Source organism: Ochlerotatus camptorhynchus, unplaced genomic scaffold, assembly GCF_037179485.1.
Source record: "Ochlerotatus camptorhynchus isolate MF236.1 unplaced genomic scaffold, CSIRO-AGI_Acam_v1.1 ptg000294l, whole genome shotgun sequence".
In the NCBI taxonomy this organism is placed as follows: Eukaryota; Metazoa; Arthropoda; class Insecta; order Diptera; family Culicidae; genus Ochlerotatus; species Ochlerotatus camptorhynchus.
Genome location: NW_027040783.1, coordinates 443,256 through 464,333, shown reverse-complemented (window position 1 = coordinate 464,333; position 21,078 = coordinate 443,256). Strand labels below are relative to the sequence as shown.

Genomic DNA, 21,078 nt, shown 5'->3' with positions numbered 1-21,078 from the left:
TGTTTTTGAGAATCGATCAATGTAGATTGGTCTATTTGAAAGGTGACGCGAGAATTTTGCAAAGTGTTCATACACATCAGAGAAGGTCGTATTAGGTGCATTCGTCATTTGGCGTGGAACTGCTCACATGGTACACTTAGTACAGGGCGAAGTTGACCAGAGGTCAAGGCTTAAGGTCTTGTGGGTCCGTAGTAGTAAGCACAACTTCTGGCAACATGAGCCTCTGAATTTCTCTGCTTATGCCTTATGTACACAGTAATGATTTAAATAATGAGGTTTGTGAAAAAGTTCCATGATTCATCAAGAAATCCAAAATTCAATACCGCAACAATGGATGTCATCCCTCCTCGTGTATGCTTTAATAACTACAGTTCACCCATTGACTATGATCTCTCCGTGAAACAGGCTATTCAAGGAGTTTCCGACATGCCCACAGACCATTACTTCATCTTCTCGGATAGTCTCAGTTCGATTGAGGCTATTCGGTCGATGAAACAAGGTAGGCACTCATCTTATTTCCTTTCAAAGGTAAGGGAGCAGATGAGTTTGCTGGTCGAAAGATCATATATGATTACTTTTGTATGGGTCCCCTCACTTTGCTCAATCCCAGGCAATGAGAAGGCAGACTCTCTCGCAAAGGTGGGCGCACAACAAGGCGAGATATATGATAGAAGAATTTCACATGATGAATTTTTCCCATTAAAACGTCTGAGTTCTCTTCTAAGTTAGCAAATCGATTGGACAAGTAATTCTCTTGGGTGGTGTCGTAAGTCGCGGATTCATTCGCGTGATGTCAAGACTTATGTCCAACCATTAATCGCTAGACGCACATCTCTACAGAATAAACCTCGTAGAACCGGTTATGATGACATAGATCAGGTATTGGGAAATCGTGATCTTCCCTACATGCAGGCCATTGCATCCATGTCTTATTATCCACCTGTTTCTGTGATACTTGCCCCCGCCCAGCTAGCATTTGGTCGACCGTTCGAGAGTAGTATCTGAAGGAGGCTTCAGAAACCTGTTTCCTACCTATCTCCTTCCAAAAAAAATTGTTACCCATTAATCTCAACCCCGCCACGAGTAATTGGTACCCAATACTAACCTAGGTTTGCTGCTGTTTAAAATGGTAATTAAAAAAATACGAATTTTTGGCTCCGCAAAGTGTCACACACGACTGAGCCTAGTAAATAAACAAACTAGTTAAAAAAAATGGATGTCATCGCCATAATAAAGTTCACTATCGAATTAGAATTCAATTTATGTTTTTACTTCAATCACTTCCAACAGAATGTGATTTATTCTTCTAACAGAGCTTCTACCGGGTGATGTGAATGCCGAATTAATATTTGAATAATTATGTGAACACCACAGTTTACTCGCTACATCTAATAATAAATGTGTTTACCTAAGAAACCTCCGCGAATCACTCGGAGATCAATTCCGCTCGTTCGGAAAACTGGCTACAAATATGGTTTTGTACAACGAAAATATTTTGGTTGGTGGATTCAAGAAACTGAGAGAAAAATGTGCAACTTACTTGGCCTCAATCCAGCTTGAGAAGCGTCTTCCTAATAAATATCTTACGTGTAAGTTTAACGGAACATCCGTCTTCTAAGGACGATAGTTTGGTGTAGAACGACGTGAACGTGCCGAACGGGTATTCCGGCGCATCGGCGGGCTGACCTGTTGCTGCGCGTAGTGCTGGTACTGGCGATGCGGCGATCCTTGGTGGTGATGGAATGCTCTGTTGGGACTGCCCATCGGCGATCGCTGTTGATTATTGGGGGCCATTGATGGTCCGGAACGGTTCAAAGCTGTAATTCGAAATGATCGTATAGGTTTATATCGAATCACATGTTCAGCACCACAATCAGAATGCTTACATCGACCTTCACTCCAAGTGGTAGCTCTGACAATACTGCCACGCTGTCCAAAACGACGGCCGCGGCCACGACCACGAGCCCGCGTGGCTGGAGTTGGTAGAACTTCTGCTTCGCTTCCTTCTTCCATCTGGAATTTCGATAAATAAATACCTGTTCAAATTACCCGTATCCGACATCTGCACTTACGAGAGCTGAGGTGGACGTTCCCGGCTTTTCGCCTTCCGAAGTGACACCGTCACCCGATTCGTCTTCTCCACCGGTTCCCGTACTCCGGTCCCGATCTTCCTCCATATCCATATCCAAATCATCATCGTCCATCTGCTCGCCGGACGGCGCAGGAGTAGCCTCCGAAGTGGTTGCCGCCTGGTCGTGGTCGACCCTCGTCTCGACCATCGTCGATTCCGTGATGTAATCGTCATCGTCATCTAAAAAACAGTAACGAAAATTCTCATTACCAATCTGTAAGAGCCAAAACTTGTTTCACTCAAACCTTCCACGGCAGACACGGTAACCTCTGGGACTTGTCCTTCGCCCTCGCTGCTCACACCGGAAGGTCCTGCAATCGATTCTTCAGCTTCGTGCGCTTCAATCTCTTCCATGGCTGCAACCGAAAGTGCACTTCCACTTGGAGCCAGCTGTTCTCCCGCTTGTTCGGCTTCGTTGCTACTGTTCGACGGAACAGCCAAATCCCCGTGAATGACGACCCGTTCATGTTCGTTCGGTGACGTCTGCTGAGGAGTGCTGGGAACACTACGGCCAGTAGCACCACTGCCACTAGCGGCACCGGACTCATCCAGCTGGGAAAGGTCCATTCTGGTATCATCGATACCCTCAGGCAGCAGCTGATGGGCTTCAGCTGCCGAACTAGCACCGGAGCGACCGGTTTCCGCAAAGGTGAACCGCGCATTCGGCACATGCGGATGCGGTGAGCTCACGGCATCGCTGAAACTTAATTTCGAGTCGGATGTTAGGCAAGTGCGAACTAAATTGGGCCGGTCAAGTAATTCCGGACGGGGCGGTATATCAAAGATACGAAGGCACATGCTCTCCACCATCTTGAAAATAAGGTCTTACTGACTCCGAACAGTGACGAAAAAGTATTGCCGAAATACGGCATTTTGATTTCCCCACTTCGTGAAATACGACAACTTCTATAAAATAGAATTGACACGAGCTCCAAAAGTGGTGGAAGTGAAATCCAAGTTGTATGGGAGAATACCAGCACGTAAGTGGTTTCCCTTTCACGGCCGCCGATTTCAAGTACCTAAATTGACGGTTACAAACGTGTCACTGTAGATTTAGGTGGGGGCATGTCAGCCATAAAAACAATCATTCCTAGCACAGACATCAAGTAATTGTTGAAGGATAGCAATTCCACTATTCGACCAAACTATAGGAACCCCTTTTTGAGAAGAATAACTCAAGCATAACTATTCAAATCGACGTATATAATTTTGTAAACAATCACTTCAATCGATGATTTGTGGCAACTGCTAGCTCACTCACAAATACTAGCTCACTCACAAATACTAGCAACAGCAGCTAGAACGGAAAAGATTCTCCTTCCAGATGCTGGTGTTTGCGTTGGTGAGTTAGCAGTTAAGACCTAAGAGGTTAAGACGTCGATTGAAGTGATTGTTTACAAAATCAGATACGTCGATTTGAATAGTTACGCTTGAACTGTAATTTTTCACAGTCATTTTTCGGTGATAAAAGTTGTACTGAAGTGACGATTTTTAGTGACAAGAGTCGTAACCTCCGCTGCCGTCGACTGGATGGAAACCGTTTGAGTTATATAAGCGATGGTTACGGTTTTTGGTACTTATACATTTGTTTCAATCAATTTTTTGTTTGATTCCATTCCAGCCAATAATTTCTTCGGCTTGCTCAATATGGGTATTTTTGGAATCGGAGTGACGTGTAGGGATCGGAAACCCATGTCTGAGGCCATTTTGAAATTCAATATGGCGGCTTCCGGTTGAAGAAACATTTGGAAATTCCGCCAAGTACCCCATAAAACTGGTATTTTTAGAGTCGGGATGACGTGTAGGGACTGGAAATCGATGTCTGAGGCTGATTTGAAATTCAAGATGGTGGCTTCCGGTGGGAGAAAAACCTGAAAATTTTGTCAAATACCCCTCAATATGGGTATTTTTAGAATTGGGGTGACATGTAGGGATCGGAAATCGATGTCTGACGCCATTTTGAATTCAATATGGTGGCTTCCGGTGGGAGAAAAACTGGGAATTACTGCCTAATTACCTGCCTAAAATTAATGAGTATTTTTGGTAGCTTGGTGACGTGTAGGGTTCAGAAATCGATATCTGAGGCCATTTTGAAATTTAAGATGGTGGCTTCGGGTTGGAGAAAAACTTGAAAATTCTGTCAAATACTCCACAATATGGGTATTTTTGGAATCGGGATGACGTGTAGAGTTCGGAAATCTATATCTGACGCCTTTTTAAAATCCAAATGGTGGCTTCCAGTTTGAGAAGTTCAATATGGGTAATTTTGGAATCGTGTTGATGTGTAGAAACCGAAAATTCATGTCTGAAGCTATGTTGAAATCCAAGATGGTGGCTTCCGGTAGAAAAAAAAACTTTGACACACTGTCAAATACACCACAATATGAGTATTTTTGGAATCGGGGTGACATGTAGGATCCGGAAGTCCATGTCTGATGCTATTTTAAAATTCAATATGGTGGCTTCCGGTTACAGAAAAACAAAAAAATACAGGCGGTAGGTACAGGTACAGGTATTACAGGTATTGGACATAATTCCCCAGTTATTCTCTAACGGAAAGCCACCATAGTGAATACAAAATGTCGTCAGCCAAGGATTTCCGGTCTCTACACATCATCACAAAAATACGCATATTGAGGGGTATTTCATAGTATTTTTCAATTTTTCTGTAACTGGAAGCCGCCATCTTCAATTTAAAAAAGGCATTAGTTTCCGGTCCCTACAGGTCACCAAGATGTCGTGGTTGCTACATGTCACCCCGATTCCAGAAATACCCATGTTGAGAGGAATTTGACAGAATTTTCAAGTTTTTATCCAACCGGAAGCCGCCATATTGAATTTTAAAATGGCCTCAGACATCGATGTTCGATCCCTACACGTCACCCCGATTCCAAAAATACCCATAATGTGGGTAATCTGGCAGTAGTTCTCAGCTTTTCTCAAACCGGAAGCTGGTGTATGGAATTCAAAATGGTATCAGACATGGGTTTCCAGTCCTTACACTTCACGAAGATTCCAAATATACCCACATTGAGAGGTATTCCACAGAATTTCTAAGTTTTCTCTAACCGGAAGCCGCCATATTGAATTTAAAGAAGGCGACAGACATCGATTTCCGGTATCTACACGTCATCAAGACTCCAAAAATACTCATATTGAGAGGTATTCCACAGAATTTCCAAGTTTCTTCTAACTGGAAGAGGTATTTGACAGAATTATAACCGGAAGCCGCCATGCTGCAATGCTTTGAGGAGTATACGGCCATCGCTGAGGCACAGTTCGGGAAGCGGATTTCTCGCATGCTACTTTCGATAACGATCGCCAAGGAAGATTCAGCAGTTTCTGAAGAAGAGTTCGACGGATTCACCAGCTGTGAAGAAATGGAAGAAGAGCACGAAGCGAATGATGAACAACAGGAATCGACCGCACGAAGTCGTTGTATTCGGAACCCCCCTGGATGGCAGAAGGATTTTGATATGGACTTTGCGAGATTTGCCTTGAGTTGAGTGCCATCGAATTCGTAGAGGATCTTCGAGGATCTACACTGTAGGAAATGCGGAAGCGTGTCGATTGGCCGAAATGGCAGACGGGCGTGCAAGAAGAAATGAACCCATTGACTCGCAGTGGGACGTGGACTCTAACGACGCTGCCTGCTGGAAGAAAGCCAATTTCCTGCAAGTGGATTTTTAAAGTGCTAGCCTGGTGCGAACGGCGAATCGGACCGTTATAAGGCAAGACTAGTGACACGTGGGTTCACTCAGCAGTATGACACCGGTTTGTGATCAGTATTGGATTTAAACGCAGCGACAACGATCCGTGTCTGTATATCCGAAGTTCTGGACAAGAGAAAGTATTCCTCGTTCTCTATGTGGACGATATACTCGTTGACAGCCATTGTCTGAAGGTAATTCGGACCGTGAAGCTGCTTTTGTCGAAGGTGTTTGAAATGGTGGATCTTGGCGCTGAGTAGCTTCTTGGGAATGCACATAGAGCGCGATGTGGACGGAAGGATTATGCGGATTGACCAACAAGCATATCTAAAAGATTTGCCGAAGAGGTTTGGCACGGACGAGTGTTGGCCAGTGTCCACACCAATTGAATGCCTGTGGAAGGGAGAAGAAAGCTAACGTACTGACAAGCCAATACCAAAGCTGCCCAACGGAGGAGCACCTGAAAAGAATCTTGCGGTATGTGAAGGGAACCCCGAACCTGGAGTTCGAATTTCGTGGTGACGATCAAGAGGCTGCCCTGGCTGCATTTTGCGACGCTGATTGGGCCAATGAGGTACACGATCGACGATCTGTGACTGAGTATTTGTTCAAGATTTATCGCTCTCTTCAACGGAGGCGGAGTGCACAGGGCAACAGCTGCTTGTGAAGTAGTATGGCTGGTGTGTCTTCTAGCCGATTTTGGAATCCTGCTTGGTGGTCCGGTAACGTGTTATGAGGAAACCCGATCATGTGTTCGTGTGGCGGAAGATCCTCGTGACAGCAGAAGGATGAAGTTGAATACTATAATTAATCGAGCTCACTATGTTTGACTATTGGTTGATATTTAGTGTTATTAATATCCCAATAATTTATTTTATTAATTGAAAATTATTTCCTCCAAAGCTCATTGCCCCATTGATTTTGGGTCTCCGGGAAAGTGAGCGACCGATTGTCTCTTTTAAGGCCTGTACTCGAAAAAAATGCACCAGACAAAAGTGTTCGCCAAAAATTTATTTCAAGTCGGATTTTCTTGAAACTTTCAGGGAATGAACTTATACATATGGATTATGTTTCGGCATAATTACTTTATTCAATTTCCTTTCCATCGCTGAAAGCCCGCACCTTTCCCTTAAGACCCCTCATTACATTTTGTGCAATGGTGAAGCCGACCTTTTTGGTCACTTTTATCCATTCTTTCTTCAACTCCAGCTCGTTCTTAAACACCTTGGACGATTTTCGAACTTTGGCCTTCATTATGGCCCAAAATCTTTCCACCGGACGAATCTCTGGTGAATTTGGGGGGTTGGCGGTTTTTGGTACAAAAACAACGTTATTGTCTCTGTACCAATCCAACGTCGATCGCGCGTAATGGCATGATGCCAGGTCCGGCCAAAATAATGTCTCGCCTCCGTGGGACCGCAGGAAGGGCAACAGACGCTTCTGGAGGCACTCGGTGCGGTAAATTTCGCTGTTGATGGTACCCATTGTGATGTACGGTTTACTCAGTTTACCGCATTGGCATCCACTTTCTTCTTCCTTATGGCTTCCGGAACATCAAACCGTGATTTGGCAACGTAGAACTCCAGCCCCGGTATCTGCTTTGCGTCTGCCTTGATGTAGGTTTCGTCATCCATAACCACACACATCGGTTTCGTTAACCACTCTCGATACAGCTTCCTTGCGCGGGATTTGGCCGCCGTGTTTTGCTGATCACGCCGGTTCGGTGCCTTCCGGACCTTGAATACACGAAGCCCAGCTCGTTTCATGGTTTGCTGAACGAACCAGGCGGAACACTTTGCCTTCAGAGCCGCGTCGCGAATTGAAAGGTTCGGATTACGCTTGAAATAATCCAACACCTTCCGGGCCTTCACAGGGTCAGCTGTCTTCGATTTTCTTCCACTTCCAGCCCGCCGCTCGGTCGTCTGGGACTCCTTAAACGATTTTACCACCCGAGACACAGTTGTATGGGTGATTCCCAGTTGTCTTCCGATCCATCTCATGGTTGCAGTCGGATTTTCCATGACGGCGCGCAAAATTCTCCGGCGATTTTATTCTTGTTTCGATGACATCTCAATAACCACTGAACCGATTGTTATGAAATTTTGCACATGTAAACAATTCACTCCAAACTAGTTATACGCATGGATAAAAAAGTTACACACGGATAAAAATGGTGCATTTTTTTTTCGAGTACAAGCCTTAGCTATTTCTTTGCCTTGTTTTGTATTCGCGTGCGGAAAGGAGACACGAATTTAATGGTGCGGCGTTATCGTAGTGTCTTAATTGATGTTTACACCACGATAGGTCCTAGCATTCACGGTGCGCCTTTCATCAACCAACAGGATCGATATGTGATTCTGTCTGCTGGTCTCCAACTGCAACAACATCGGAAACTGTGCTAAAAGTAAGTGCTACGTGTAGCCATATCACTGAGGGCAGTGAAGTCGATGGGTTGTAAACTGGTGCGCGCTGAACTTTCCAATAATCGGACTAAATTCCCCCTTCTCCTGGATCAACCTGACTAATGAGATCCTCGATCGCAAGTTGGCGTTTTAAATTCCGCAGCTGTCGAATTCTTTATCATCATTGTTGCTTCCTAGATGATGTAAATTTTTACATTTTTGCTTCACAGTGCCCAAACGGTTTCCAATCGGGACCTGCCAATCTCACCTAAATTTGTATTAATTTCGATGAAAACTGATGTTGCACAAACCATTTGTAGTTTGTATGGACACAGCAATTCCTACAATTGACCAAGCTAGCTGCAAATTCGGATTGTAATTGGAGAACACAATACCACCAAAACGTTTACATTCACACATATATATGAGTACCAATCACCAAAAAAAAAAGCCGTTATTGCTGTAACTCAAGAGCCGAATAGAACTAAAAATCTTACCAAGCGACGATAACCTGACAGGCAAACTACATATATATGTGTGTATGTAAACTAACGATCGCTTAGCATTCAGTAACTGTCTGGGAGCTGTCAGTGAAAGTGATACCAATCAGGAACTGAAACACCAGATAGTTGATTTGCTTTGACAATGGTTATCATTTATTTGAATAGGTTCTTTTGGAAAGTAAATTTATTAGCTGGCTATCTTATGTTCTTCTGTTAGGTTCCTGACTACTACTACAATGCGCTTTCAACCGTTACACAGTTTGCAAAACAACGGTAGCTTCTGGTTTATTTTTTGTCTTCTTAGTTGGATAACAGTTCGTTTAAGTTAGTTTTCTTTAATTATCTGCTTTCGAGAGATACCTGGTAAGTCTTACGTTTTCCTTTTCTCTGACTCATCACTTTCAACAGGGATGAATATGGATACCATTTGTCGTACGTAGTATCGAACGACAGAAAAAAATAACTTTTTGAATCTTACCTAACTAAAGCAAACACATTCTCATACTCTTGTCAGTCAGCATTCAGCCTCTCTATACCGTAGCATAAAATTCAGGCCACGTGAAAACAAAACACAAATCTGTAGGATGCTTAGACGGCTTAAAAATAAATGAGCAAAGCACGTTCACAGAATGACAAAGATCTATGCTGGCTGAAGCTGACGGCTCACACTAGGACCTTCCCTTATCAGACGTATTATTCGTACCCTATGCTTACCATTGATAATTAAAACACATACATATATATATCGTTTGCCTGTACTATCATCGTCACTTGAGGTTTTGCAAGACTTAACGTCCACGTAGTGCTTTAAAGTTATTGTTTGTAATCTAAATGCCGAGGACTGGTTTGGAAACTAAAAAGATGAGTGTGGCTGCTAATGTTTCACTGTTGAGATGTGGATAGCAATAAGTGGTATCATCATACATGTGGACGCTACGTAAACGATGTGGGACTCGAAGATTTGTGGAGCAGCTGCTGCACCAAGCACGCACTGAAGGTGCGAGTATGTTTATGTGTGCTACATTTGATGAGGTGTGGAGATTTACGTCCTTGAATGTGAATAGAAAACAAACGGTTATAAAGTTGAGCGATTGTGATAAACTTTTCATAATGTATAAAATGTACAGCATGCAAGTAAGGGAGGAAAGCTCACTCAGAAATCTTTCACATTTTTTGTCAATACCATACCACCGGAATACCGGAAGTTCAATCCAAATGATTGCTCATGGGTCTTTTGTAGCACGCAACGCACTCACTATCATCCATGTCTTGCTAGTGCCAAACTTTACTCTTGGGACATACTCAGAACATTGATCAAATGTTCTTTTATCTTGCATATATAGCGCTTGTTTTTGCTGCCATCATAGAACATTTTCTTTCAATTGAGGAAATTAAACGTCGGTGAGATTCCCTTATTTCACATGTACCCGTGTACATGTCGAGCCACAGCCCAAGGTGACACATTTAACTTTTTCGTATTTACGTTACACCAACGCTTGACCGCAAGCGCGAACCTCTGTCGTAAGATCAAACCCTCGCATAACAGAAAATAAACAATCCTGAATTTTACATAAACGATTTGCCTCCAATCCTTCAAGATGTTTCCATCTTTGAAACATTCGCATCCAGTGCTTCTACGAAGTGAGAAATCTTATCCCAGGTGGGTATCGCGCTCAAAAATGGCATACTGAATTTCACCAATCATCACCAAATTGGTGTTTTGAACGGGGACAACATTGGCCAAGTTCCATTGCCCTTTAGTGTGTTCAGGAGAGGTCACTGAGAAGCAGATACGCATGATGAGCAGGACATGAAAGTGTACATGAAAAATGCTTAAGAAATTATAAATAAAATTCCAGGTAAACAATGCCAGTTGAGTATCTCATAATAAACTGTGTTGCTCATCAAATCCTCCGAGACCAATACGGTATCGGTCTCAGCACCAGAGACGCATTATCCAATTACCCAGACAGGGAAAGATCACTTCTCGACTTCCTTATAGCGAATTCGTTTATTATTCAGTTCCAACCTGGATCGGGTATCATGATTGGGTTTGCTTGTTTTCTGACAAACGTCAGTTTGCTCGTTTGTTTTAAAAACCTAGCTCAGGTTGAGGTTCGCACTGACAAAAAGTTCGGTTTCGCACGCACCCCAACCCCGATAATAAACGAATTCGTTATTAAAGACACCGGCTAAAAGTCTCTGTTGAGAAACGAAGCAATCATTGGATGAAGCCAGCTATCATAGTAGCCTATGAAGATGTTGGAACTATAATTTTATTCATTCCCTGGCAAGCCATCGAGCTGAATAGACCTATTTAATAAACTTTTCTCGTTACTTGAATTACTTGTTTCACTGCGTAGTAGAAAAAACCTCAACAGGTTATGGGCGACTCACGAAAGGAAGTTTCAAGCCACGGAATTCCACAATTCGCTGGTCAAAACTATGACACCAGGCAGTTTCGCGTGAAGACCTACTTGGAAGCCTCCAACGTCTCTGGGATGCGACACGAGCGGTGAAATTCCAAGAGAAGGACCGTACAGCGAAGGCAATGCTGGTGAGTTTTGTAGCCGGTGGATACTTTGGCTGTGTTCGGGACAAAACTACCGTGAAGACTATGTGGAAGAGCAAAAAAAAAAATCAGCAGGGAAGCAGACTATTATCAGGAAGCAGATTGCTAGCCTACACCTGAAGGAAGGAGCGTCGGTGCGCGCTCATCTCCTGCAGTTCGAAGACTTGGTTCGTCAACTTAGAATGGTTGGATCGGCTGTTGAGGAGAGTGACATTTTTCGGCCCTATCTGAATCCTACGACCCGCTAGTGAATCTTCCGGAGCAGGATATGACATACGAGCTGATGCAGTCACGATTGATCAACGAAAGTTCGGCAAGTTTAACGGAAAGTGCCATCAATATGGAAAAACAGGGCACATGAAGAACGACTGCAAGAAGACTAAATGCAACGCAAGGAAGATAACGTTCAAACTTGAGTTGTAATCAATGTTGCTTAAGATGGACAGTCCCTAGTAGCAAGCTGGAATGATGTCTGGAACCAGTAATCGTGGTGTCATGATGTGTGCTGAGGAGTTACTGTTATTCCCGGAGCTCCGAGACAACTGGATGTCTGAAGTAAGAAGTTAACGAAGACTGGAAGTTGAAGTAAGTTTCAACCAAGGGGTTGGTCACTCTGCACAGTGTGCCAAAATTAAGCTTGGGCACACTTGGGCACAGTCATTGGCACTGTTTGGCACCCATTGTTACAATTGTTCTGATTACTGGCAAGACTGAACTTTTTCTGCGCCTGCGCAGTATGCATGTGTCAAAATTTGTTACTGATGTTGCCACAATATAATCAATTTGTTTCAAAACACAACTGTGGATCTCCACCAAGTCTCGTCGTTGCTTTTGCTTTCCTTCTAAGGACATGGACTCCATCTTACATTGGTTCATCGTGTTCGGATTTGAGACAGTCGCCCGTCACCCGTCACAGAAATGGGCGTCACACCACCGGACGCTGCTGCCACGACGGAGGCTATCGCGGCTGCTGCCAACATTGGGTTTTCAGGTGCTGGTGCTATGTCCATGCCCATGTTTTCGATGTTTTCGCTGATCCACGCACCGTTCATCGTCTTGGACGAGGCGAAGCTCAGCTTCATAAGAACGGGAATTTTGTACCTTTCTGATCGATCGCGCTGTGGTTGCACTTCATGATGGCGTCGGGTGACAGTCCTTGGTGGTGAGTGCAGTCAGCAGCAGATCCTCGGACATACCGGGTGGGAAATTGAAAAAAGTGGAGAATCTTGCTCGTGAAAGAAAGCGATTGTTCTTGGAGGAGCTGTAGTCATTGAAGCTGATCGAATTGTACGGCAGGGTGTAGAAGTTGATGGACTATGACAACTAGTTCTGCTTGGAAAATGCAATCTGAATTTTGCTACCATCATTTTCGATTGGAATGTTGTTCAAGTGCTGGATGCTCTTTGGTCTTCAGGCACTTAATCCTGACGACATTTCCGTACAGGAAGAACAGATTGCACAGCTTATCGACGATGGCTGTGTTGTTATCGCATCCGTAGACCATAATCACTGCGCCCTGTTGCTGTGCCGGTTGAATGAAGTTGGCTGGTCCGTTTCGGGTCAGCGGTGCGTCCTTCATCAGTCCGACGTGTGTTCCGCCCAGTGTTGGTTTCCAGTTTTCCGACGGATGAAACTCGGGCGGTGAAAATATCGGTGCAAATCCGTTTCCTCCTAGGGCTGGTTTAGGACCATGGTTGACTACTGATTGACGATCGTTGTACGGGGTGGGCCTTCTACCAAAGATGGTAGGATCGTGTAGCAACGGGGCTCCGGAGTAGATGCACAGCCATCGCGGATTCTGGTGGCGGATTCAATGCTGTCAAACTCAACCATAGCTTGGACTCCATTCTTCTTGAATATCTTGATACGTTGCACTTGTCCGTTGGGTGAGTAGATGGTGTGTAGAACGTCCAGTGTAATAGGATAGACTGGATTAATGATACTGAACAGCAGGATATAGTTGGGCCGGGTTGCTACCTCGCGCTTTCTCCGAGGCTCATCTGTGACGTTGATGTTGTTGTTGTTCCGGCTATTGAGCGGAACCGTCTAGATCATCTCCTGGCCGGTAAAGAGGCGCTTGTTGTGCGGCCCGTCCTGGCCGCCACCGGCACCGTTTCCGTTGAACGCCGCCATGATCATTGAAATTAAGCTTTGTTTACTAGCACACACGGACAAGCAAAGAGGAGAGAAAGGTTGAGAAACGCCGACACCTCATTATGCTTTACTTATCACTCAGGACGGACAGCCTACGATAATTACCGCTGTTGAAAAACATGGAACTTTTCCTCACGTAGATTCGTACTAGGTGGAACTCCACCCGCAAGGTCCGTATCTCAGGTTTCGAAAAGAAAACAAAGGCCCTTATTACGAGTGTCACTTCACGGTGAAAACGAAGTGACATCGGTAATAAGGGCCAAAAACAAGCGCTGTTAAAATACCGGGTTGCCAAACAAGGCATTATTCACAAGCAAACAAAAGTCAGTTCAATGACTTCTCGGCACTGACGGCACAGCTGCGGCACACTGAGAAAAAAGTTGGCGCAAAATAAGTGTGTAGAGTGACCACCCCTTGGTTTCAGCAAGCAAGTGGCAATGCTACGAAAGGGCTGTGAAACTATTGCTACTGCGTATCACCGAGGAAACCTATACGAGCTGGAATTCGATGTTAGACGGTGTGAGGTCAACGTGTGCGACACCAAGGAGATTAACCTGTGGTATCGACGGCTCGGCCACCTCAGTGAAAGTGGCATGGGAGCGATGATACGAGAGGATATTGCGCTCGGTGTGAATTTCCAGCCATAAAAGTTGGAGGAACCAGTCAGTAGCACACGAAACAGAGCGGTCCGACCCCATTGAACGTGTACATTCTGACGTGTGTGGTTCTATTGAGCCAACGACTTGGGACGGATATCGCTACTTTGTTACATATATTGATGACTACTCCCACTTTGCGATGGAGTTTATCTTGAAGTAGAAATCAGAGGTGTTTGGAACATTTAAGGAATATGAAGCTTTAACAGCTACGAAGTTCGGGTGCACGATTTCCAAGCTGACTGACGGTGGACCACCAAGGCCACGAATACTGCTCGGGCGAGCAAGGGAATTCAGATTGTATCTACAGCAGCGTATTCTCCGCAACAAAACGGAGTAGCGGAGAGATACAACAGGACGTTGGTTGAGAAAATACGGATCATGCCCTCTCAGATGTTCCTGAGAACTAAAGTCAAATCAAAGGTCGTCATGATCGGGAGCTCTGGTATAAGGCGGTACAAGACGAACTGGTGTCTATGACCAGAAATGAAGAGTGGAATGATGCCAGGCCAGTGGGTATTTCGTTTGAAGGAGGATGAAAATTCGACGTTCGACACAAAGCCCGGCTGGTGATGTAAGGCTTTGAAGAGACATAGGCTCATGTGGCGGGGCTGCCTACGCTATATACATAAGATGGATGTGAAGACCGCCTTTCTTCATGGCTCTGTAGTACCCAATGGAATGCAAAAGAAAGCGAATACTGTCTGCAAGTTACGAAAATCGATATACGGACTCAAGCAATCCGCACGTTGCTGAAACGAGCGCCTCAACGGCATATTGTTGAAGTTGGACCTGACCAGATCAAAGCGGGATTACTGCCTCTACGTGTTAGTAAAGAAATCCGACGAGGTTTATCTGGTGCTGTACCTTCACGATCTCCTTATTGCCGGAAGGAACTTGGAGACCATTCTAAAATTGAATTTGGTTTTGGAATTTGAAATATCCAACTGCGGTGAAGCTAAACTTTTCTTAGGGAATTCAGGTGAGCTCAAACTATCTCAGACGGTCAACGTGAACAAAATATTGAGCCGGTTCCGGAGCCGGTTTCGAATACTCCGATGGAAAAGGCACTTCAACTGAACCATGAAGGAAAGAGGACTGCAGAGCCGTATCGGGAACTTCTTGGAATCCTGATGTATCAGATGACAAACATTGGCAAATGTATCGTCCGGTACCTGAAGGGTAGCATGGGACTGCTATTCAAGAAACTTGAATCATTGGAACTGCTTGTGGGATTTGTCGACTCAGACTGGGCATAGGATTTGGTGGACCGAAAGTCAATCACTGGCTACATTTTTAAAGTGTTTGGATGTCCTGTAGCATTTGCGAGTCGAAAGCAAACAACGGTATCAACTTCATCTAGTGAGGCAGAATGCATCGCATTAAGTGCAGCGGTTTCAGAAGCAATCTGGCTGATTGGTGTTCTGGAGGACCTGAACCAGAAGGAGAAGAGCGATCCAGTGCCAATATTTGAAGATAACAGCGGCTGCATCGGGATGGCAAATAATGCTGAATCGAAGCGACGGAGATGAACTACCCAAAGGCTAAAAATCTCACTAATAAAGAATTTAAAAAAAATGAATCGAAGCGGGTAAAACACATAGATGTCTGACATCATTTCATTAGAGGTCACGTTGCATTTTCCACTATTGACCAAGAAGCTGATTTATTCACCAAAGCGTTAGACAAGAATCGTTTCCAGGATTTTCGAGCAAGAATTGGCCTCATTGATTGAGAGGGGGTGATGAGAAACGAAGCAATCATTGGATGAAGAAAGCCAGCTATCATAGTCTATTCATTCCCTGGCAAGCCATCGAGCTGAATAGACCTATTTAATAAATAAAGTTAGAAGTTAGAAGAAACCCCAACAGTTTCTGCATTTTTAAATTATCTAAGTAAATTACTAGGACAGTAGGTAGTTAGTAGATTGAGTTTGCAAATTATTTTAGAGATGAGATGAGGCTAGGCCGGTTTTTCACATTCTTGAACATTGCGAGGTTTTTTACTTTAAATATTGCGTATTTTAAAGACTTTAGATGTAAAAAAAAATCATGGCTCTTGGACTTGGATCAAATTTTAGGAATCTGACACTACGAAACATTGGCTAGAGAATTACGATGAGAATGTTAAATGAGTTTTGAAGACAGTTGTTCAGGAAATCTAGGGATAATTCTAAAACTCTCGTGAGAATCCCAATGGAATTCAACTGGAAATTTCAGGTCATTTTGAGAAGTATCTCTTAAGGAGAAGTAAAAATGAATTTTAACCCTTTCCCTACCAGAGTGTTTTGGCATAATACATTTTAAACCCAGTATCTCTGGGAATGTCTTGAGGTACTGGCCTACATTATCTTTACGATATAAAGGGTGTCCACGATGAAATTGCCACACTATGAAATTGCTCTAACTTTTTAACCGTTGGGTAGAATTTAATGAAAATTTGGGTGGATTTAGTTCATAGTGCATTATTTACATCCTGCAAGTTTTAAAGTCCTGTGATCAAAACTCGCGGAAATGGAGTCGAAAGAACAGCTCGTGCGTGATAAAATCTTGCGCATTCATCACGAGAACAAGGATCTCTCGCATCGTTCCATCGCTAAAACGTTGGGAATCGCGAATTCCACGTTATCGCGAGTGATTAAGCGGTTCGAGGAACGGTTGACCACCGATCGGAAGCCCAGAAGTGAAGGAAAAAGTATTCCGTACAACACCAAAAATCACAACCGCGTAGTTGGGGCCTTCAACCGAAATCCGAACGCCTCCGTTAGGGATGTGACTAAGAAGCTGCACCTAAGCCGAAGTTTTGTCCAGAAGGCCAAAACTAAGGCTGGGCTTCGAACGTTCAAGGTACAAAAGGCCCCTAATCGCGACGAGAAGCAGAACAAGTCCGCCAAAACCCGTGCCAGGAAGTTGTACCTCAACATGCTGACGAAAGTTGAATGCTGCATCATGGACGACGAAACATATGTGAAGGCCGACTTCAAACAGATCCCCGGCAACCTGTTTTTCACGGCCAAGGATAAGTTCAGCGTTCCGGAGCATGTCCGCACTCAGAAGATGTCCAAATTTGCGAAGAAATTCCTGGTTTGGCAAGCCATCTGCACGTGCGGGAAGCGGAGTGCACCTTTCGTGACCCAGGACACGATGAACGGACAGGTGTACATAAAAGAGTGCCTCCAGAAGCGGCTGCTTCCTCTCCTGAAGGCCCACAACGTCCCAACAATCTTCTGGCCGGATTTGGCCTCATGCCACTACTCCAAGGACGTGCTGAAGTGGTATGCGGACAATAAGGTCAATTTCGTGCCGAAAATGTTCAACCCTCCCAACACTCCGGAGCTCCGCCCCATCGAGAAGTACTGGGCGATTATGAAGCAGCACCTTCTTAAACGACCTATGGTAGTGAAGACAGTCGAGGAACTGAAGAAAGTATGGGTTTACATGCAAAAAACGGTTGATTCACAGGTTGTGCAGAATCTTATGGCCGGGGTTAAGGCCAAGGTGCGGGCATTTGCGTATGTACTGTAAATAAAATACGAGTAAAATGGTAAAATGAAGTTTAATAGTTATTTCTCAATCCCTGAAAATTTGATGGCAATCGGATGAAAACTCGAATTTTGCGAATCAATTTTGTGTGTGGCAATTTCATCGTGGACACCCTTTAGAACAACTAGTACAGAATATCAGAAAGTTATAGCACACAATGTCAAAAAGGCATGGTGCTCCGCTCCAGAATAACCATGGGCGGCGGGAAAGAGTTAAGATAGCTCGAAGAGGCTATTATGGGGATTTTGATTGTAATTCCAGGGAACTCTAAACCAAATCTAAAGGAATTTCAGGGAGTTTTTAATTATCCAATGAATTCCAAATTACTTCAAAGTTCATAAAACTTTGAGGTCCAATGTTTGTCTTTCTTTGATTTATTTTCCGTACTGAGTACCAATGCTACCGAAGCTTGGGAGGCAGCTCCCACACCTGCACCTTACCTATTGACCCATCACATCATGAACCGGGGACCAACGGCTTTACTTCCCTTCCGAAGGAAGGCGTGATCAGAGATTTTAAACCTCAGAAAATCCCGACGGCGCCGTCTGGTGTTGAACCCAGGCCCTTGTATTGAGAGGCAGTCACGCTTACCATTACACCACCGACGCGCTTCGAAATTCAACGTCAACTAAAAAAATCCAACAATCGACTTCCTGAGACTTTTGAAATTTCGGAAATCGCAGAAAAATGTTGGTGCCGAATGACTTAAAAATGTATGGAACGTCGAAATATCAAATCAATTTTCAAACTTAGAATTTTTAGAAGGTCAATTTTAACAAGCTTACACTAGATCTCGATGTGTCATGCATTTGTTTAGTTATTTGGCATCAAACAATACTTTTCGACTTCCGAAGTTTCACTAAGTGTCAGAACATTGATTGATCAAATACTAGATCTCGAAGTTCCACGAATTTGCAGTTCCTGGAAGGGATGAACGCATCGCAATCCTCGGCCGATCTCTGGCAGCGAATCAACGCCCTTAGTGGGAAACGACGCACGATACCACTTCATGTTCAGGTTAATGGTTCCACGGTTTCTGATCCGGAAACGGTAGCTGATGAACTCGGTAACTACTTCGCCGAGCTAGCAACCATTGACAAGTATGACAACAAGTTCAAGCAGAAAACCAAGCCATCGACCGCATCCATCGCAGACTTCATAGTACCCCCCGACACCGCCAGTACCGGTATAAACCAAGCATTGTCTTGGCAGGAATTGCAACATGCCCTTTGCTGCAGCAACGGGAAGGAGGTGGGACCCGACGAAATCGAATATCCTCTACTCAAGAGGCTACCGGTACCAGGACAGCTACGGATGCTAGACCTCTTCAACAAGCTCTGGCTCACTAACGGGTACCCATACTGCTAAACTTGGTAGTTCCCATCCCGAAAGCCGGAGTAGCCACCCGTGAAGTCAGCAAGTTCCGTCCAATAGCGCTAACATGTTGTATGGTCAAAGTCCTAGTCCATGAAGCAACACCTTGAAGCTGGAAATTTCCTTGATCACCGACAGCACGCTCTACGACAAGGTTTCGGAACGTCCACCTAGGGGAAGTTCTCAAGAACGCCTACGACAGTGGTCTGCACACCGAGATAGTATCGCTCGACATATCGAAGACCTTCAACAGAACGTGGACGCCCCTCGTTCTTAAGCAACTAATCGACTGGGGCCTTAACGGACCCATCGTTCACTTCATCCAGAACTTCTTGTCCAACCGCTCATTCCGAGTCGCAGTCGGCAACACCAAATCCCGGCTTTTTCTCGAGGAAACCGGTGTCCCACAAGGATCGGTTATCGTCGTTACCCTGTTCCTCGTGGCGATGAACGGAGTCTTCCTTCAACTACCGAAAAACATATATGTTTTCGTCTACGCCGACGACATCCTCATCCCCATCCTCAGTAGGCTTTGAATTATCAGCCTCTAAAAGCATCAGGTGCCATGTCTGCCCTTCTCGACACAGAATTAGCGGACCGCCGATCAAAATCGATGACCAGTCCGCTGAAGAAGACCGTCCGAGTTCTGGGAGTTCTCGCTGACCGATTCCTCAACTTTGAACAGCATTTCAGCCGCCAGCCGACTGAATCTCATTCGGACCATTTCCCGCCAGAAAAGATCGAACAACCGCAGCATCCGTTTTCACGTGGCGAGTGCAATTATCGACAGTCGCCTTCTATACGAGTTAGAGATGACTGCATCGCAACGGATAAGGTTTTAGCTACGTTAGCACCAGTCTACAACACCTTCGTCGGGATTGTCTCTGGCCTGCTGCCATCCACACGCCCGCTGACACTGCATTCATCGACGCAGCTATCCTGTCTTTCCGCTTCCGTATAACCGCAGCTATTGCAACCAAAGCCGCTGCTTTCATCTCGAAGATCTCCCCCCAATGACCAGGGTCCACTGGCATGGAGACAAATGCTGGCAAACACCATTACCGAAAATCGAAAGCCGGATTAAGGACAGGTTCAAAGCCGGAGACAATTCCGTGGCCATGAAAAGGAATGTAGCTGAAATGTTGGGAGAAAAATACCCCACGCACACTCACCGATACACGGACGGATCTCGCTCTCGGGCCGGGGTCGGTATCGGTCTAGCCGGAAACATCACACCAACCAGCTGCAGCTCCCACGCCGCAATGTTCTGTCTTCTCTGCTGAAGCTGCTGCCATCTTCATCGCTGCTACAACGCTCTCCAACCGACCGATCCTGGTCCTCACGGATTCGCACAGCGTCATACAAGCCCTGAAATCCGAGGCCCCGACTCATCCCTGGGTACAGGCGACGATGAAGTCCGCGCCACCAAACACGGTATTCTGCTGGGTTCCGGGGCACTGCGGAATACCAGGCAACTCTGAAGCTGACTTTCTGGCTGGGACATGACCATCTACCCCTCGCTATACCAACGAAGTACCGTTACACGATGTCGTGAGCAAAGTACGGGAAGCTTAGGACGCAGAGTGGGCCCAAAACCGCTCCCTCTTCATCAGACGGATCAAAGGGACGACTAGGAAATGGACAGAACAGTTGAACCAACGGGATCAGAAGATAGCGTCGCGTTTCAGGACCTGTCACACCAAGATCTTGCACAATTTCGGTAGAACGCCGTTCCACAGGACTTGCGTCGGTTGTAGAACTCCAGCCTCAATCGAGCACATTCTATGCGTATGCCCTCAGTATCAGAACCTGCGGGAATTTCACGGGCTTTCAAATAGCATACGCGACCTGCTGGGTGATGATCCCTCCACACTGGCAACAGTAATGCGCTTTTTAAAGGATGCTGCATTGTATTTTAAAGTTTAGTCTTTTTTTAATTCCTTTCGGCTATTGAGACATCTCTGCCTGGTGGGAGCCCTCCCGGTTCCCCCGATGTGGAGCTCTGTCTGATTCGGATTTTAATGTTGTGTCTTT

At 45.1% G+C, this 21,078-nt stretch overlaps 1 protein-coding gene and 1 pseudogene across 5 annotated transcripts in view; both read right to left on the bottom strand.

Moving 5' to 3' along the window:
- Positions 1-1,313: 1,313 nt before the first annotated feature.
- Mgtor (Megator) overlaps positions 1,314-21,078 on the bottom strand; it is a 29,730-nt gene continuing 9,965 nt past the window's right edge. For 3 of the 5 annotated variants that reach the window (XM_065228572.1, XM_065228574.1, XM_065228573.1), the window contains 4 exons: positions 2,377-2,834; positions 2,073-2,311; positions 1,887-2,013; positions 1,314-1,817 (listed from right to left, as the gene is read on the bottom strand). In XM_065228572.1, coding sequence (XP_065084644.1) covers positions 1,615-1,817; positions 1,887-2,013; positions 2,073-2,311; positions 2,377-2,834 — 1,027 coding nt within the window. In that variant the 3' untranslated portion in view covers positions 1,314-1,614. Of the gene's footprint in view, positions 1,818-1,886; positions 2,014-2,072; positions 2,312-2,376; positions 2,835-8,872; positions 9,796-21,078 lie in introns of those variants that run through there. The other 2 variants (XM_065228576.1, XM_065228575.1) reach the window with 2 other exon arrangements.
- Positions 12,191-13,457, bottom strand: LOC135706891 (heterogeneous nuclear ribonucleoprotein L-like; annotated as a pseudogene).